The sequence below is a fragment of the Ambystoma mexicanum genome, chromosome 7p (genome assembly GCF_040938575.1).
Source record: "Ambystoma mexicanum isolate Mex_15411 chromosome 7p, UKY_AmexF1_1, whole genome shotgun sequence".
Classification (NCBI taxonomy): domain Eukaryota; kingdom Metazoa; phylum Chordata; class Amphibia; order Caudata; family Ambystomatidae; genus Ambystoma; species Ambystoma mexicanum.
The window spans coordinates 668,249,853-668,266,475 of record NC_090939.1 but is presented as its reverse complement, the minus strand read 5'-3'; the positions used below and the strand labels follow the sequence as shown (position 1 = coordinate 668,266,475).

The window sequence follows — 16,623 nt, the reverse complement described above, 5'->3', positions numbered from 1 at the left end:
GGACATAAAAAAAAAGAAAAACAAATACACACACACAGCACAAGACACTGTCCATCCACATGTACCATTCCCTTGTGCCCTGAAAAGCAGCACATGGCCACAATCAGGGAACCATATCTGATCTAGGATTGCACGAATTCTTGCCACATAACATCCTGGGCAAATATTCACGACCCACTTGCACTCATAATCTCCCCTCCTCGCCCCTGTTTGGCTTTCAACAATGCTCTGCTTTATTAAACAAGATGGCTTGAAAAGTACACAAGATATAGAAAGATACACACACACACACACACATATACCTTAATATGGTTTGTGTACTTTTCAAGCCATCTTTTACCAACTTGGAAATATGTTAGGCAAAATGTATTGTGACCTCCCAAGATAGACTACAAATACCAGAATCCATTGGAAAAGGCAAGGATCCCCCAGCTTCACAGGCTCAGTATTGTGATCTGCTCTGTGTGCACAGTGCGCTCGCACATGGCAGATTACATTACAGATCATTGCTTTTTCCAAATGGATTCTGCTCTGCACAGTGCGCTCGCACAGCAAGACCCCAGTTTACGGAGGGTCGCAGACGCCTCAGGGATCTTGGCTCCTGCTGTGACATACATAGGGAGGCAGAACAATGTGCTGTGTGGGGCTCGGCCCCCCACTCCATACCATAGCGTGGCACGTGCTTTGGTTTGTTTTGTGGGTTATTTCCGGGGCTGAGGCAGAGGCTGGCCGGATCCACAGATTCGGTTAGACATCTGATGCCGGATCCGGGATCTGGTGAGAGCCAGCCCATTGGCCAGCACTGCCTAAAGATCTCCTTATTGACTATTTAAAAAATTAAGCCTCTCTAGTAGAATACACCCATCACCAAACAAAAAAAGAACAACCTCAAAACCCAATCCCCTTGGCACAAGCTTCCCCTAATTGCTCCCAAGGTCTGATCTGTCTTGATGACAGATAAATAAAATGGCTGACCAGACGTCTTATCTGGCTACCATCCCCCACTCTGAAGACACCAGAGATGATGTTCAATGAATATCTTAATACATCTGAATCTCCACTTCTAATCCTTACCTGCTCATTATGATGAAGGTGAAGATAATCGGTGCAGCGGGCTCGATGGCTTTGCGATTTGCTGCTTGGTCTTCTCGGTGGAAGCTCCTGTCGATCCAAACCTCACAGTTCCAGATCAGTGATCACCCAAAGGCAAGTGACTTTCCACATGATGTCTCCTGCCTGAAGGTTAACTCGTGCCCACAGACACTCCCCGCAACCTCTCTGCGATGCAGCAAGGCTGTGTGGCGGTCAGAAAACCTCGCCTCTCTTCTGCTCTTGCACAGAGCTTGTGCTAATCCATATACTGCTCCCTTGGAAACAATTTATGAGGCCAAATACGACCTCACAAATGGTTTTCGCAGGGCGATGCAGGCAAAGGATCTTCTGAAAAGTCTGCCAAATCGTGATGATTCCGCTCGTGGTGGAATCGTCATGATTGTCTGCACGTCTGCCAGTGGTGAGTCCCCGGCATGGGTATATATTGCAGGCCGACCCGTTGCACCTTCGAAAACTGGCAGATGCGGAAACAACATTTCAAAAGACTTTTCCCACACTTTTATACAGCCTGCTGCAAAATGAGGGTCTTAGACAGCACTTTGTGAAATGTTTCCGTTCCAGGAACCGTAAACTAAAATCTAATTCAGAAAATTGTTCCGCTGGAGCTATACACTTCTCTGCATGCCACAGGCCAGCACTCTAGGATAACATTCGAAGAATGTATCATCCATTCTTGCAAACTCCGCAAAAGAACTCCATGATGGCGGAATCCAGTGCAGACACTGCTAGGAAATTAAGGCGAATCCACTTACCGGTGGTCCAGGAGGTCCAGGAGGCCCAGGTGGTCCCTATAACAATGATAAAAAATGAAATTCAAGATTTATATGGAAAACAATGTCAAATATGTAGACTGTCAGTATATGTGTCAGGCCAACTGCACAAAAGGTTGGATGCCAACATTACGCTTGCTTCTGTCAATCCCCTGATTGGCAGCAATGAATTGCGCATAAACTTAATAATATCCAACATACTGCAACATACTGCAATATACTGCAACATACTGCAATATACTGCAACATACTGCAATATACTGCAACATACTGCAAGGGATTCATCAGCGGGTGTAATTTACCATAAGCACAGGCACATTGCAAAGTAAAAACAGGCATTTTACTGCTACACGTCTATCCTACTTGATTTCACGGGTTTAAAGCTATCAACTGTTTAAAACATGGCCTTTATATTTATGAACAAACCTTATACATATTTATCACGGTTTGGGTCTATTTGACCTAATCACATTTGATCTAATTTATTTTTGTTCTAAAATGTGGAGGGAGAGCCCCCGAAAGCCCCTCCCCACTTCCCCGCAACCTAATCTATACCCTTACCCGCCCCCATATATATATATGTATATATATATATATAATTAGATTTGACCAAAAAAGGTCAAAAAATTCGATCAAATGTTTTAGGTCAAATGTTTTTAGGTCAATTACATTTACTCAAAGAGCTACCTCTGTTTAATAGTGGTCTCCACGGGGCATTCTCCAGATTCTTAAGGGTTTTGCCATTTTTTAGCACTGGAACACACATCGTGTGAAAAGGGCAATGTCTGGGTTTCATTGGGTACAGATAGTGCATCATTTGAAAGAGAGTGATAGGGCAGGACTTCTGCTTTCATAAGCACATGCTGACATTGAAAGCACTGGGGCGCAAGACATCCAAATAACGAGTTTTTGCCAGTCGACAACCAGCCCTTGAGGCATCACTGAGCCCACCCTTACTGGCAGTGCCTTAAAACCGGAGCGGAGGAATCTATTCACCAAAGAACTGTCAAAGGTGCACGTTTTAATTCCAAATACACTCCGTATTTGATGACCGCAATAAATTGCAACGGAACCGTGAAGCAATGGCATAATGTCACACAATGGGATTATCAGGCTACCGAAGGCACAATGAGCACCCCCCCAGCCCCCTCCACCTCCCGGCTTACATCTGAGCTTTGCTAAACAGAGTAGATATACGAGTAGAATGTTGAGGAGGAATTTGTAGAATGTTGAGGAGGAATTGCTACAGTGGTGCACAACATTCACAACGACAGGTAAGTTCCTCCTGCCAAAGGACCAGGAAACCTAGGCAAGCTGTCCCATGGAAACAGAGCAAAGAGATGAGCCAGTGCAGAGGTGAGTCACCTACCCTCTGCCAGGTTTGCCTGAGGTAGCCTGTCCACCATGAAGGGCTTCTGGACAGACAGTGGACCCAAGATGCCAAATGAGATAGAGAGGCCTGCTGCTTGGACTCTACCAGCTTGGCGGCCATCTTGTTTTCCACTTTATGCATGGCTTCAATCTATCGTGATGCACCCAGCACCAAGAACAATCGGAATAGACATGAACTGCCCAGGACAGATTAGGGTGACCTAGGGAAGAAACATGCCAATGTGCCCAATAGTTCAAACCCCGGGACGACTACACAAGAAGGGTCCCTGAACCACTAAAGGGTTCATGGCTTGTACCCATAAGATGTTTCTGTCTGGGACCCCAGAACATGTAACATCACAACTCATGAACACTACGTTGTCAACCAGCACAGTGAGGAGCCTCTTATACTGCCAACTGGTGGAGTGTTGCTGAAGGCCAACAGATGCAACCTGTTGCCCAGCCTTGTCTGATGCTCAGCAAGCATATGCTTGCGCTAGGTTACAGCAATGAGATTGTGTAGACCAGCCAACCTAATGCAGCAGGCTGAGCTAAGAGGTGGTTCAAATAGCTGTGACCTTCCTGTACATCAAACACAAGAGAATCCTAGGCATGTCTCAAGATATTTTGGCATAGTGTAATTTCCCTTTCACATCAAGCCAGCGGACTCCTCTCCCACTTTCCACTCTCTGGATAGTTCATTCAGAATCCCCTTTCACCTCTACTCCTCTGGTCTCCCTTTTCCATGCACGCCACTATGTATCCCTCTTTCTCATTCTCTGAACACCTAAGTGATTGGATTCATTTCTACCCTGAATTTTATCATGCAAACTTGTTTTGACTGATTTATCTCAATCATTCCTGATGGGAAAATTGCTCTTGTGTACACTTGATGCTCCAGTTCCCATTAGAGTTGGAGCCTCCCCTCTAGCATTATATTGAATGAGGTAGAGGCAGGGTTGTAGTCACTGGATGTTATTTACTGTGCTGTTCCTTATGTAGAAATGTGGATCATCGGCCTTCTGGTGGATCTTGATGTCAGGGTTTCTAGAGAGTTCCCCTGGGCAATGATGTCAGAGTTGGTGAAACAATGTTGTGATCTGTTGCTGCCCAATCTGGACGAGCTGGTGCCAGGGACACATTGGTGAAAAAATTCAGTTCCTAAAAATATGTCCTGCAAACATTGCTCTGTAAGAATTCCACTTTTCTTGCATTTATTCATCAACCAATGAATGTTGTTTGGGTCTACAACCGGCTGATCTCTGTTTTATATGATTACTAGCAAAAAGTGCCCGTACTTTGCACAGGTTCTGTAGACAGACATGATAACACTCTCATCAATTGTTGACAATCACAGAGCAGACGGGCAGGTGAGAATTGGCGTACTGCAGCATAATGGGACCTTCTGTGTGCCCTGCCCACATGTCGCCTCACCCTGGCGCGGTGCAGTATGTTGCGTTGCAGACATCTCTGAAACAGTGCATCCTGGGGCCCTGAAATGTGTTTTTCCATTCAAGTTTTGTTCCTGGAATTCAGAGGATTAAACTCTGCTTTGTATGGTCCTTCTGTAACCACTTTGATGCTGTGCCTGTTGCAGAATAAATGCCCGTACTTTGCATGGGTTCTGTAGACAGACGTGATAACACTCTATACAATTGCTGACAACCATGAAGCATATGTGGAGGGGATGTGAGAATGGGCATGCTGCCACAATAATGAGACCTTCTGTGCGCTCTCCCCACCTGTCGGCTCTCCCTGGCATGGTGTAGTATTTTGTGGTGATTTGCGGTGCAGAGATCTCGGAAACGGTGCGTCCCAGGTGCTGAAACATGGTGACGGTCCAATAAGGACCTTGAATTTCTGTTACTCGTGTCAAGACGCTTGAAATGAGCTCTCTCTGGTCCTTCTACGACCACCTTGATGTTTCGCTGCTTCCAGGCAACCATCTCATTTGTGCAGGGGCTGAAATCCAGGGAACGGGGTGGGGTGCCCACATGTAATGTAGCCAGTGACATCCGGAGGGTCCTAACAGGTAACTGTTCAAATATTGGTGTAGATTGGTGCAACGATGTGTAATTGTATGAGCAACAAACAAACAGGTTTTCGATTTTATATTTTCTTTCGATATTTTCGATATTTCTTTCCAGATTTGTTGTAGTTCTCAAAGCAATATTGTAATACTATGGTCAAAGAGTGCCATCTAGCGGTTCATAAGGGAGCAGTAACATGCCAACGAAATGCACGAATTTGTTTCCTAAACAGTAGCCATTTAAAAAATGTATGATGTGTTTATATTACTCAAATCAACCGTTTTCGAGGAGACGCCTTCCCCAACCGCCATTTCCTCTTCCCCCACCTCCCTCTTCGCTTCTGCTGTGCCAAAATGCCATTTTGGTGCAAAGTCCGGTTCCCCCACCTCCCTCTTCGCTTCTGCTGTGCCAAAATGCCATTTTGGTGCAAAGTCCGGAGTGATGAAATAGACTTAAATAAATAAATGATGTAAATTTAAACAAAAACAAAAATGTTCTTATTTTGGCTTAGACCGAAATAATAAATCATACCATTTCGGGGGACACCCCACAGGTCCCTCTCCCAACCCCCTTAACCCTGCCCCCACCTCCCACTTATCTGAATGTGATTCGTCCAGCATTCATTTTAGGCTCTGTTTTTTCGCAACCATGTTTTTACACTTATGTCTGGGTAGCCAGTGTCACAGGAAGGGAACGAACCCTAACGGGGCTAGATTATTGAATCACGTGCACATGATGAGAGGGTGTTGATGAGCTTTTTATAGCCAAAGCATTAAAGAGGGGTGAATGGTTGAGCAGGTTGTACGCATGCGTCCCCCTCATCCATGCTGTCGGGTCATTGTCGATGACGTGGATAGGGTCCCTCTTAGTCCTGCATTTTGCGCGCAACCCAGAGAGTTGGTCTTCTAGGAGTTAGTGTTCAGGATCCCCTTGTACAGTGCTTTAAATGGAAAAAAAGAAGTGCAGCTACTCACCAAGCTACCAGCTGGACATTCCGGCATAGCGCTTTCGGCGCCAGCCGTTGTGGCATGATACCTTGGGCACAGGTCCCTCTTAGGGGTACCCTGCTGTTTGCAGGCAATGCCAGTGAGATTACGTTATGTGCCAAGGATCACACACTTTGGTAAAGCAGTGTATCTGAAATCCTTGCACTAAACTTCCAGTGTGTTGTTATGCGTTGTGTTAAGAAAGTTTGAATATCTATGTTAAATGAGACTGTCTTTTATGCGTATCAAACTAGCAAGTATCATAGCTGTAAACTAAGGTTTAGAAGGGAAGTTGTATTATTACTCCCTTTCATTGCATAATAAGGAAGTTAGTATGTAACTGGAGCTGTGCGAGCGATTTTTCCCGTCTAAAACATTCCATCACAACTACAATTACATAAACATATACCTATTAGAATAGGCACTGCTAATAACAAAGGCACTTCTTAAAAAAAGTGATTTCCCAGGCTTTCCAAATCAATCCCAGCTCCATCAAAGAACAGCAATGCTAACAGGTGAAGCCCACTCTGCGAAACAGTGTTTTGTGCCTGGTGTGCTGAGAGCACAGTAGTTGCAGGTTTGTCTCTCCTTTTGTTGTGCAGGCTGGGCCCTGAAGGAGACATTATGGGCACTGTGGGTGGTGGAGAGAGGAGGAGGGAGGGGGCGCTTCTTTCTCCAGCAAAGGCTGAAGAAGCTTAGTCCTTTAAGTTGTGATAAAGTGAAATGAAAAGCTTTCCTTTTCACAGTGCAACATAGTTGAGCACCGGTACTCTCTTTCATGCGTTGAGAAGTGCAGGTACTCAAATGCTCGACAATAAGAAGTGCAGGTACTGAGGACCGGGTGGGACTGGTCCATTTAAAGCACTGCCTTTTTATAAGAGGAGAGTGAGGCTGCTTTGATGACCTTTCCAATGGCTGGGGTGTGAGTGATGGGGCACTGGTCGGGGGAGTGTGTAGTTTTCCCAGCAGGAGTAGGAGTTATCCTGGTATAGTACATCAGGAAAGATACCTAGGTCAAGTAATGCATTGATGATGCAGAGGGTGTGTGTGAGCAGGGCAGTTTACAGACAATATTTTGTCCCCCAAATGTTGTTCCTCTACTGTTGACTCACACTGCACTCCCTCTTCAAAATCATGAAATCATCGCAATTGAAATACCATTTTATTGTTTTGAATTTAAAATGAATAAGAGGACAATATGTATACAACAATATTTTAAACAGGAAATCATTTTCTATCTCATCTTTTTATTCGTTGTCTAAATGAAGGGCACTCTCCTTTTTGATGCTGCCACAAACGCACTTATTGGTGCTGAGTGATTTTATTTTCTGCAATGTTGTCTCAATTGAAAGTGTAGCCAGAGCTACCAGCTCTCTTCAGTTGGTGAATACAGTGCTCAGAGGCTCTCCCAAATGCTTCGCCATAAGAACGGAAGATGGGTGTGAAATAAAGCGAAAGAATTAGGTGGTGATAAGAATGCCTTGAAAGTACCTCCAAGCTCTATAGAGGAGGACCAGGGAAGTAGGTGGAGATTATGAGGTGACGGAGCCAATATTGTTATTGGGGTGTTTATTGAACACAGACCAGGCTTCGGGAAGCAATTGAGCGCTTTACACCCATAGGGGGAAGAACACAGTGAAGGAAGCAGAGAAAAAGGGAGCTCAGAGCTAACAGGGGAGGGCAAATGGCAGCAAGGGATCCACAAGCAACCAGGGGAGGAAACAGTGGGGAACTGATCACTGACTCTGAGGTGGAGTGGAGGATGTGTGGACCTGGGTGTTGGAGTGGAGCCATTCCTTGCAGAGGAAGGTCTTGGGCTCTTTCCTGAACTGTACAAGTGATGGGGCAAGTCTGATGTTGTCCGGGAGGAGGTTCCAGAGTATTGGGGCATAGGCAGAGGAGGCCTGTCTTCTGGTTCTTTTCTTCCTGCACTGGCAGAGTTCAAGTCTACACATATCCTTACTTCTGGTGGATCACAAGCCTGCAGAGATGCTGAGTTTCTCAGTGAGATAGTTGGCAGACTTCAGGGTGACAACCTCACAGCTAATGCAACAGGATTTGAAGATGATACAAGCTTGCTGCAGGAGCCAGTGTAGTTTGATGAGTGGCAGGGTATTGGGGTTACATTTGCAGGGTGCTTATATGATTCGTGCTGTGGCATGCAGAACGCATCCCAGGGGTGCCAGAGTAGCAGCGGCAAGGCCTTCTAAAATGGGAATGGACCAAGGATGGGACACATACTAAATATAACTTGAATGAGACGCCCTGGCTGGTCCTCATAAAGATACCAATGCAAAATGTGTGTGTGTCAGTGTGTGTGTGTGTGTGTGTGTGTGTGTGCACGCTCATGCCTGTGTGTATGTGTGGGTGTGTGTGTGTGAGTGTGTGTGGGTGTGTGTGTGTGAGTGTGTGTGGGTGTGTGCACGCTCATGCCTGTGTTTGTGTGTGTGAGTGTGGGTGTGTGTGTGTGTGTGTGTGTGTGTGCGCACGCTCATGCGTGTGTGTGTCTGTGTGTGTGTGTCTGTGTGTGTGTGTTAACACAAGGCTAAGCCAATCTTTAACATATAAAGAGATTATAAAAATGAACTTACAATTAGTCCAGATGGTCCCATTGGACCCACAAACCCCTGTTGACCAGGAGCACCTCGAGGTCCCTGTAGATTGGATATAAGATGGAATTTAGAAACAAAATACATAGGTTTGGACTTTTCTTTATGGTATAGTTACAATTAAGCACTTGGGTCGAGGGTCTTGGTATAATTCTACTTACTGGAAACCCCTTGAACCCTGGAATGCCTGGTTCTCCCTGTAGAAAAAGAAAAAACATGACCAAAAATAGATTTTTTATAGACGCAGCTGAGAGAGCAGAACAACAATTTGGTTTACAACGTCAAACAATTCCCTCTGAAAACAAGTCCTTTAGAGCAGGAACCAAAATACTGAATAATTAGGAAGCCTTCAGAGGAAGCCTGAGGTATATACTGATAAAGACCACAAAGCATGCACTGGCGTTTGCAGAAGAGGGGCAGATGTTTTCTTGAAACCCAGGAAATGGAATGCCCTGAAACGTCAGAAGAATAATCTTCTCGTGACGTGAGACATAGGACGGCATTTGTCTCATCTACCACGGTGAGTAAAAACCATGTGAAAATTCTTGTATGGCTGCTTTTTATTCCTTTGGATTTTCCTTGAATGGGGGGCGGGGCACTGTTCATAATTACTGAATCCACCACCTCATCCATCCTCTCTGCCTCACAGATCCCGCAGCATCTTCTCCTGCCTGCCATGTGATGCAGATCGAAGGGCCGCGGGTTCCTGTGGAAGCTGCCTTGTTGTTTACCTGACTCCATAGAAATCAGCGTAAATTCCGTCTGCTGTGCATGGACAGACAAGCAGCATTTACGATTCATTTGACAAAGTCGTAACTATGACGAGGAAACCCGCGTCTGCACAGATATTCGTATTAGAATGGCACCAGGTGTCAAAATGAACACATAGGTTCTATTTGTTTTTTTAAAACTTATTTTATTGTTAATTTATAATGTGCTTAACACCAGCGAATGGTTTCTAAGCGCAGGATCGGGATTCGAACCTGTGTTGCACTGCGTTGTCTTGCTTCCACTTCCATGAAAATCCAGCATTAAAAAGGAAGACATCTTGACAGGGTCGGACTGGGCCATAAAATTGTCTCAGGAACCAATGAAAAAGTGGCCCATGATTTCGAATGACTATTTATTCCTTATGTGTCACCGTTTGAATGGTACCCAATGTGGAGTTTTTTGATAAAATGTGATGTAAATTTTGCATTTGAAAGAATATTTATTCAGCAACATGGTCAAAATGATTAGCTGCATAGTGAAGTAACTCATCAAACTGGACCACAATGGCCAAAAAAGTGGCCCACTTTGACCCCAAAAAACGGCCCATGCCAGCATTTTGTATTTTTGGTTCGGTATATTCCCTATCGGCCCGTCCAAGTCTGCATCCTGAGGAACAAAAAACTAGAAATGCCTTGTTGGTGTCCTGCACACTGAGGGCCGATTCCACCAAATTACGAGCCACCCCCCTCCAAATGTGTTCACCTCCATTCTGAGGTGGCCGGAGGACTGGCGGAGAGTTGTCATGGCAGCAGCCCAACAATGTAAATGTGAAGTGGGCGCAGAAGCCGTGCTGTTGGTTTTCCGTGTGCAGAGGACACCGTCTGGAAAACCGAAGCATTTAAGAACATATTTCTATGTTGCCACAAGTGTTAACCAGTTTGCAGATCCTCTGTAGCACTTTCGGTAACATAGGAATGTGACAAACTACTAGAGTAAGCATGGTTATAGTACACTTTACTAAGCATGAACAAACCCCTGCGCTTTATTGTCTTTTCTTTTTGCATTAGACTGCCATCTTGTGGGCTAACTAGGAAATAACTGTGCAGGGAATATATACGTACTCCTTTACTTATCAGCACGCAATGAAGGGTGCTTCATTTCTTCCTGAACAACACCTCACAGGTGCAGTGGCGTCTCCAGGAATCAAATTTAGGAGGGTCACAGAGGGAGCCAAAGACAAATCTAGGGGGGGCAGAGACAAAAGTGGGGGGCCGCCTATGAAAGGTACTGCAGAGAGGCTTTTGTGCACACCAACTACCCACATCCCACTGCACCTCCCCTCCCATCAGAATGCAGGCACTAAACCATTCAGTGACGAATGGCCCATCATTAGCAGTATTGTGCGCTACATTCTGATGGGAGGGGCTGCAACACTATGGAGGTCCCTGTGCAGAAGCTGGGCAGGAACACCTGAGAAGTGGCTCGTGCTCATGTTCATACCGATGCCAGAATGCATGCCAAGATCACTGCTACCTTTGAGACAAAAGGAGAGTATTTGCCGTTGATCTGCAGACATTTGCCTTAGTGAGTATTACAAATAATACCACGAACAGAGAACACGGTCACTGCTCGCCTTAGAGAGGGGGGGCACAAAGGGGGACCAGGATTTCATAGGGGGGACTGTGTCCCCCCTAGCAACACCACTGCATGGGTGCCAGACTTTAGCACCTACTTTTGTAGGTGGAAATGTGGTGCTGGGGGAGAAGAATAGGCACGCAGTGGATGCCCAGCGTTTGCTACGGTCACTGGGAGCGTTGCCAAGCCATAAACTGAGGACCTGGATTGGTGAACAAAAGTGGTGGGTGGTGTTGCAATCCACCACTTTTTGCATTCCAAATGAATCTGGTGCAATGAAGAACAGTGTCCTTCCTTCAAGGAACAACACTTTTCTATTTTTGCATGCCCTTTAGAATCGGGCCCTGTGGGCCCGATTCTGATGGCGGCACATATTTTGTCATACCACAAATGGTGCAAAAGTGTTGATAAGTGCTTTGTGGGTTTACTTTTAATGTGTTCTTAATGAAACAGTCTCAGCACCATTGCTGTTACTTTACTTCACACTCTTGTAAATAAGGGCCCCACCAGCGTCCCTTTCACTGCATTTGGTGAAACGCCTGTTTTGCTGCATTTTTTGCTGTGTTTTTTATGGTGGGGAGCTGGGCTAGGGTACTTTTACATTTTATTTTGTTGCTAGTAGCACTGTGGCTAAAGTGCGCCAGAGTGGGGTATGGTGGCCTGCACCCATAAAAAAAATCCACGAAAAATGTGGCAAAATGACCCATCAGAAAATAACTAAGTTGGTGTTGTTCATTCACCCTTTCAAAAGTGTAAATAAAATGTCAACAGTGACAGTACCCGGGTAGCCTACAACTAAAACAAAAATGCCAACATAGAGCATCGGAAATAGTGTTCGGGGAGTCACTGCCACATGCCGGTGCTGTCATTTTGCACGCATTTCACATGCGCTTAAGAAAGGCGGGATCTGAGGAGAAGAGAGTCAGAGCACTCACCGCTTGAGTCTCTCAGTATCCACGCACGCTCCTACCAAAGTCCAGGTATGGGCAAATCCTCAGTAAAAGGTTTAAAGTGCATGTGTGCATTTGGCCAAGATTAGGTGGGCTGGCTAGGCTCCAGTGAGCAACCCAAGCGGTCAGGCATCTGGGTGTGTGCTGAGATAGGTCACGACAGCGTGCCAGTTCAAGAGAATCGACGTGTGCCCAGTTAGACTGAAAAATTGGCGTATGCTGTCTCTGTATTCCAATGGGAGAGGTGTTGCGGCAAGTCTGATGTAAGGGCAAAGCCATTACGTGTCCAGCTAGACCGCATTTGTTGCAGTCGCAACTGCATTCTAAAGTGTGTGGATGGGTAGCCATGCCTGCGGCAGATGTCCACCGAAGTGGTGCGTTCATACATAACTAAAGCTCAGGGGGAGCTTATCCTTGATCTCGCTGTGTGATCCGGTCATCTGTATGAAGAAGACACGCTACCCTCATATGCTAATTCTAGGCAGTATAGACAGGCTACCCTAACTGCAAATAGACCGGCTATTTTATGCCATCTTCTGAGCGTGGAAGCCAGGCTGCCATGGGATCTAGAGTCATGCGACTTCCTATCACAGTATATTACCCTTATAGTCTTACTCTATATCTTCTAAGTTCCATTACAGGCTTACATCAGGCCTCTTCCAGTGCAGTATCAATGATGCCTGCATATATCATTATGAGTTATATTGGTGGATTATAGATCTTCTAAATGCAAAGGATAGATTAGCATCATATATCTTATAGTGCAATGGACGGGAGAAACATTATAAGGTGCCACCAAAGTGTCCACACCCAGATCTTTCCAGGTGCAGCAGCTAGCTCACCCCTCAATCCATCTAACCTTTACACATCTTGCTAAAAGTAGTGGCACAGATGGGAGGGTTAGTAATAAAAACATGTCAGTCTAACCCTCTCAGGATAGTCCCAGTGCCAGGCCTGCATGTTCAGGAAGCACCATCGCTGGCCCGTGCACTGATCCAGGCACCCCTTCTCGCAATCTCTGCTCCATTAAACTTATCATCTACAGATGCACTAGAACCAGAGTCGCGATTCGATCTGCTGGGCAGGTTTGCACTGCTGCCAGATCATTTGCACAGACTGGCAGGTGCAAAATTCACCTCTGCACTGGTGACTCCATGCAAATGTCATTGTTGGACCGGTCGGTCAGTGCAAATGTTGTGAAATTTCCCTGCACCAGAGCAACATAACACGCCTCTGGTTTACGTTTCCTGGAACTGATGCACTTTATTTGCCAAATTACATAAAATGCACTGAGTGGTGCAAATGTAGGACATTGTGATAGATTGTATTTCTTTGTTATTTTGCTCCAATCTCGCTAAATTACACAGGGCACATATTATGTATTATGTTAATAATTATTTTAAGACACGTATATTGCATGAATATCATGCAGCCTGTTGGTGTAATGTCTCTTTATTGCAGCTGAATGTCCAATCTGATTTGGGACATGACTGAGGGGACATAAATTTATGATTCGCACCTGCACCCCTGAGTTAATTGATGCAGCAGGTCCCCAGTCCAGCAGAATAGGGGAGGAAGGATAGCTCAGGGGCAACACGTTTGTCTGGGAAGCAAGAAAATGCGGCGCAACACTTTTCCGAATCCCGTGCTTAGAAACCACTCGCTGGTATTAAGCGTGTTATGAATGAGCAATGCCATTACAATTAAAATAAATTAATAAATATAAAATGCAGCCCGCATTGTCCGAGCCTTTCTGAGGGCAGCAATGCATCAAAACAAGTTATTGCATTTTTGACTGTTGCCACTTGGGACATGGTCAAGTGGAGACGGTTGGACTTGATTGTTTCTGGAGGATAGCCCAGGGGAAACTTCTGGCTATTAAGCACATTCTAAATAACCAATAACAATTATAAATCAGCGCACACCACTCCCAAAATATGAACTCGGGCTAGGACTGGACCATACTGAACAGAAGCGATAGTTCCATGGGAATCATTGGTTGTACGCCAGATGAGAGCCGGACCTTGTTTCCTCCTTCTTCCAGCAAACAATCAGACTATTCCCCTGATCCTACTGACTGGAGCCACTTACCCGATACTTGTTCCTCAATTCACTGGGGACGTGGATGGGGTCGCCTTTCTGGCCTTTTACACCGTGGTAGCCCTACATTAGAAACAAAAGATAGAATAAGCTGACAAGGCAAATCAGGAGTTAGATGATCATTCAAGCAATAGTCTGTCCCGCTGTCAGTACAATATATACAACAGGCTCTTGAATTGTAGTCATTGGCGTAGTGAACTGCGCGTGGGCTTTACAGAACATAGAAGAAGGACCATGAGCTGCTTGATTGAGTGATCTCTATGAGACTCTAATACATATCCTTTCCAATAGCTTTGCAAATGGCTCAGAGTATCATTCTTTTTGTCCTCATCTTTTTTTGAGTACCAAGTACTAACACCCCCCTGCCCCCAAAGAACGAAACATTGTCGTGCCCATCCTGGAAACTGAATGGACGAGTGAACAAGCATTACAGGGAACATGCCATGGACGCGGGAAACATGTAAATATCTCGAAAGCATTGTATAACCACATATGTACAGTGTACATTCACAAACACAGAGGAGCTCATGTTGCTCAAGGCGTAACGTGAATGAAAGGTGTAAAAGTCTTGTGTAGGGCTTTTTACACCTTTCATTCACAACACGCCACATTTTCATTAATTTGTATGGCGGAGAGGAGGGGTGGAACACAACTTGTATTACCGCCGCCTCCCTTTGTCCCCGCCATACAAATGCCCCAGCATTTGCGCCAGCGTGCATTTTCATGCCGGCGCAAACACTAGGGATCCCTATGGCGCCTGCCTGCTGCATGCACCAGCCTAAAGCAGGTGGACTCCATAGGAATCCATTGTAAATGCTGCCTGACATGCTCATACGACAGGCCGTGTTTAATTGCAATTTTTAAACGCTGCCTGCCATGTGAGCATGGCAGGTAATGTTTACTCGGGTTCAAAGAGAAGTGCACATGTGAAGGGCATGAGTAATTTTGGCGGTGGGGAGCCACCTTGTTGTATGTTTACATGTAACGACTCCCCACCCCCAAATTACATTTAAAATAGAAACAAAGGAGTTACCCTAGCTGATTTGGTAATTGGCAAAACGAGGGAAGAGAAGAAACAGATATTCTATTTTACACACTTTATAAATTTTGTATTATTTATACCTTCTTCTCAAGATGCAAGCAACTAACCACTGATTTTCATATATCGGAGCAGGTTTGCAAGAGAGGAAAACAATGTTTTAAAATATTGTCCCTTAGAGTGAATGGAGAAGTAAGATTAGCCATACATGGCAGGTGGATTGTCTGATGCGTTGCCCTTAAGGACTATTGGTTATGGCATCTACGTTTCAAATACTGCTTTGCACAAATAACAAAGTCAGAGTTTGATAAAGGCACACAATGATACCATATTTTCATGTTTTAGGTACAGAGAGTAGTGTGAGCTGAACATGCAAATGGTACTAAATATACTTTAGTGTCACATTTTCCAAAGGTTGTTTGTAAATAATAATTCCCTGAAAAATTTCCAAGAGTAATTAAAGAGAGAGAAACATGTTGGTATCAGATAATATGGTTATGAATTTGTCAAGTGTGACAATGAAGTAATGGTGTTAGTGTGTACCGTTTTTCACTTAAAGTAGGTGTCTGAGTGGGTCTATGTCATTATTTTGATTCTTGTAGGTCACCCAACCAAAAGACTGATTTTTTCTTCAGCCGATAATGTCATTATTTCACCCCCCCAACCCCTCTTCCCAGATTTACTCCAAATCGGGGTGTTTAACCCCCCAGACCTCCTCCCTCGACCACGCTACCTCCCGCCACCCCCCTCCCAACACCCTCCCAAAATGCACACAAACACGAACACCCAACACACACGCACATATGCACTTACATGTTCTCCAGTTACGGGTCTTGGCGGGCCTGTCATCCCCTACACGCACTCGTGCGCATTGCAGGGGCTGACGGTTCGATTTAGATTAGAAAGACCTCCCTGTGCAGTCACAGAGCGCTCTTTCTAAATTGTTTTTTTTTTTTCAATTTTTTTAAAAAGGTCTTATGACCTAAAACCGTCTCAGCATTGTGCACTCTGCACCCAGGAGCAGACTAAAAAGTTAATGTAGTTGTTTTAACAGAATGGAAATGTACAAAACAAAAGTTTGTACTAACAAAAATACACTGAATATTTACAAGTGTTATTGTTTTTGATAGCAAGCATTAACATCATTGAGGTCTTTATTATCAAAGGTACCCTTATTTTGATATACTGTTATAGAAATTTCAATAAGGCCCCCTTATTTGTGCTCTTGAATTCCTGACTCCCAACGTTTCTTCCAAATTTTGCTTACGGTCTCAAATCCGTGTACAGAGTCATTTGTATGACTAGCTTA

At 44.9% G+C, this 16,623-nt stretch overlaps 1 protein-coding gene across 1 annotated transcript in view; it reads right to left on the bottom strand.

Moving 5' to 3' along the window:
- COL4A2 (collagen type IV alpha 2 chain) overlaps positions 1 to 16,623 on the bottom strand; it is a 730,687-nt gene that overhangs the window by 272,136 nt on the left and 441,928 nt on the right. The window contains exons 8-11 of the mRNA XM_069636740.1: positions 14,267 to 14,338; positions 9,041 to 9,076; positions 8,862 to 8,924; positions 1,866 to 1,901 (exon numbers count right to left, since the gene is read on the bottom strand). Of these exons, the coding sequence (XP_069492841.1) occupies positions 1,866 to 1,901; positions 8,862 to 8,924; positions 9,041 to 9,076; positions 14,267 to 14,338 (207 nt within the window). The remainder of the gene's footprint in view (positions 1 to 1,865; positions 1,902 to 8,861; positions 8,925 to 9,040; positions 9,077 to 14,266; positions 14,339 to 16,623) is intronic.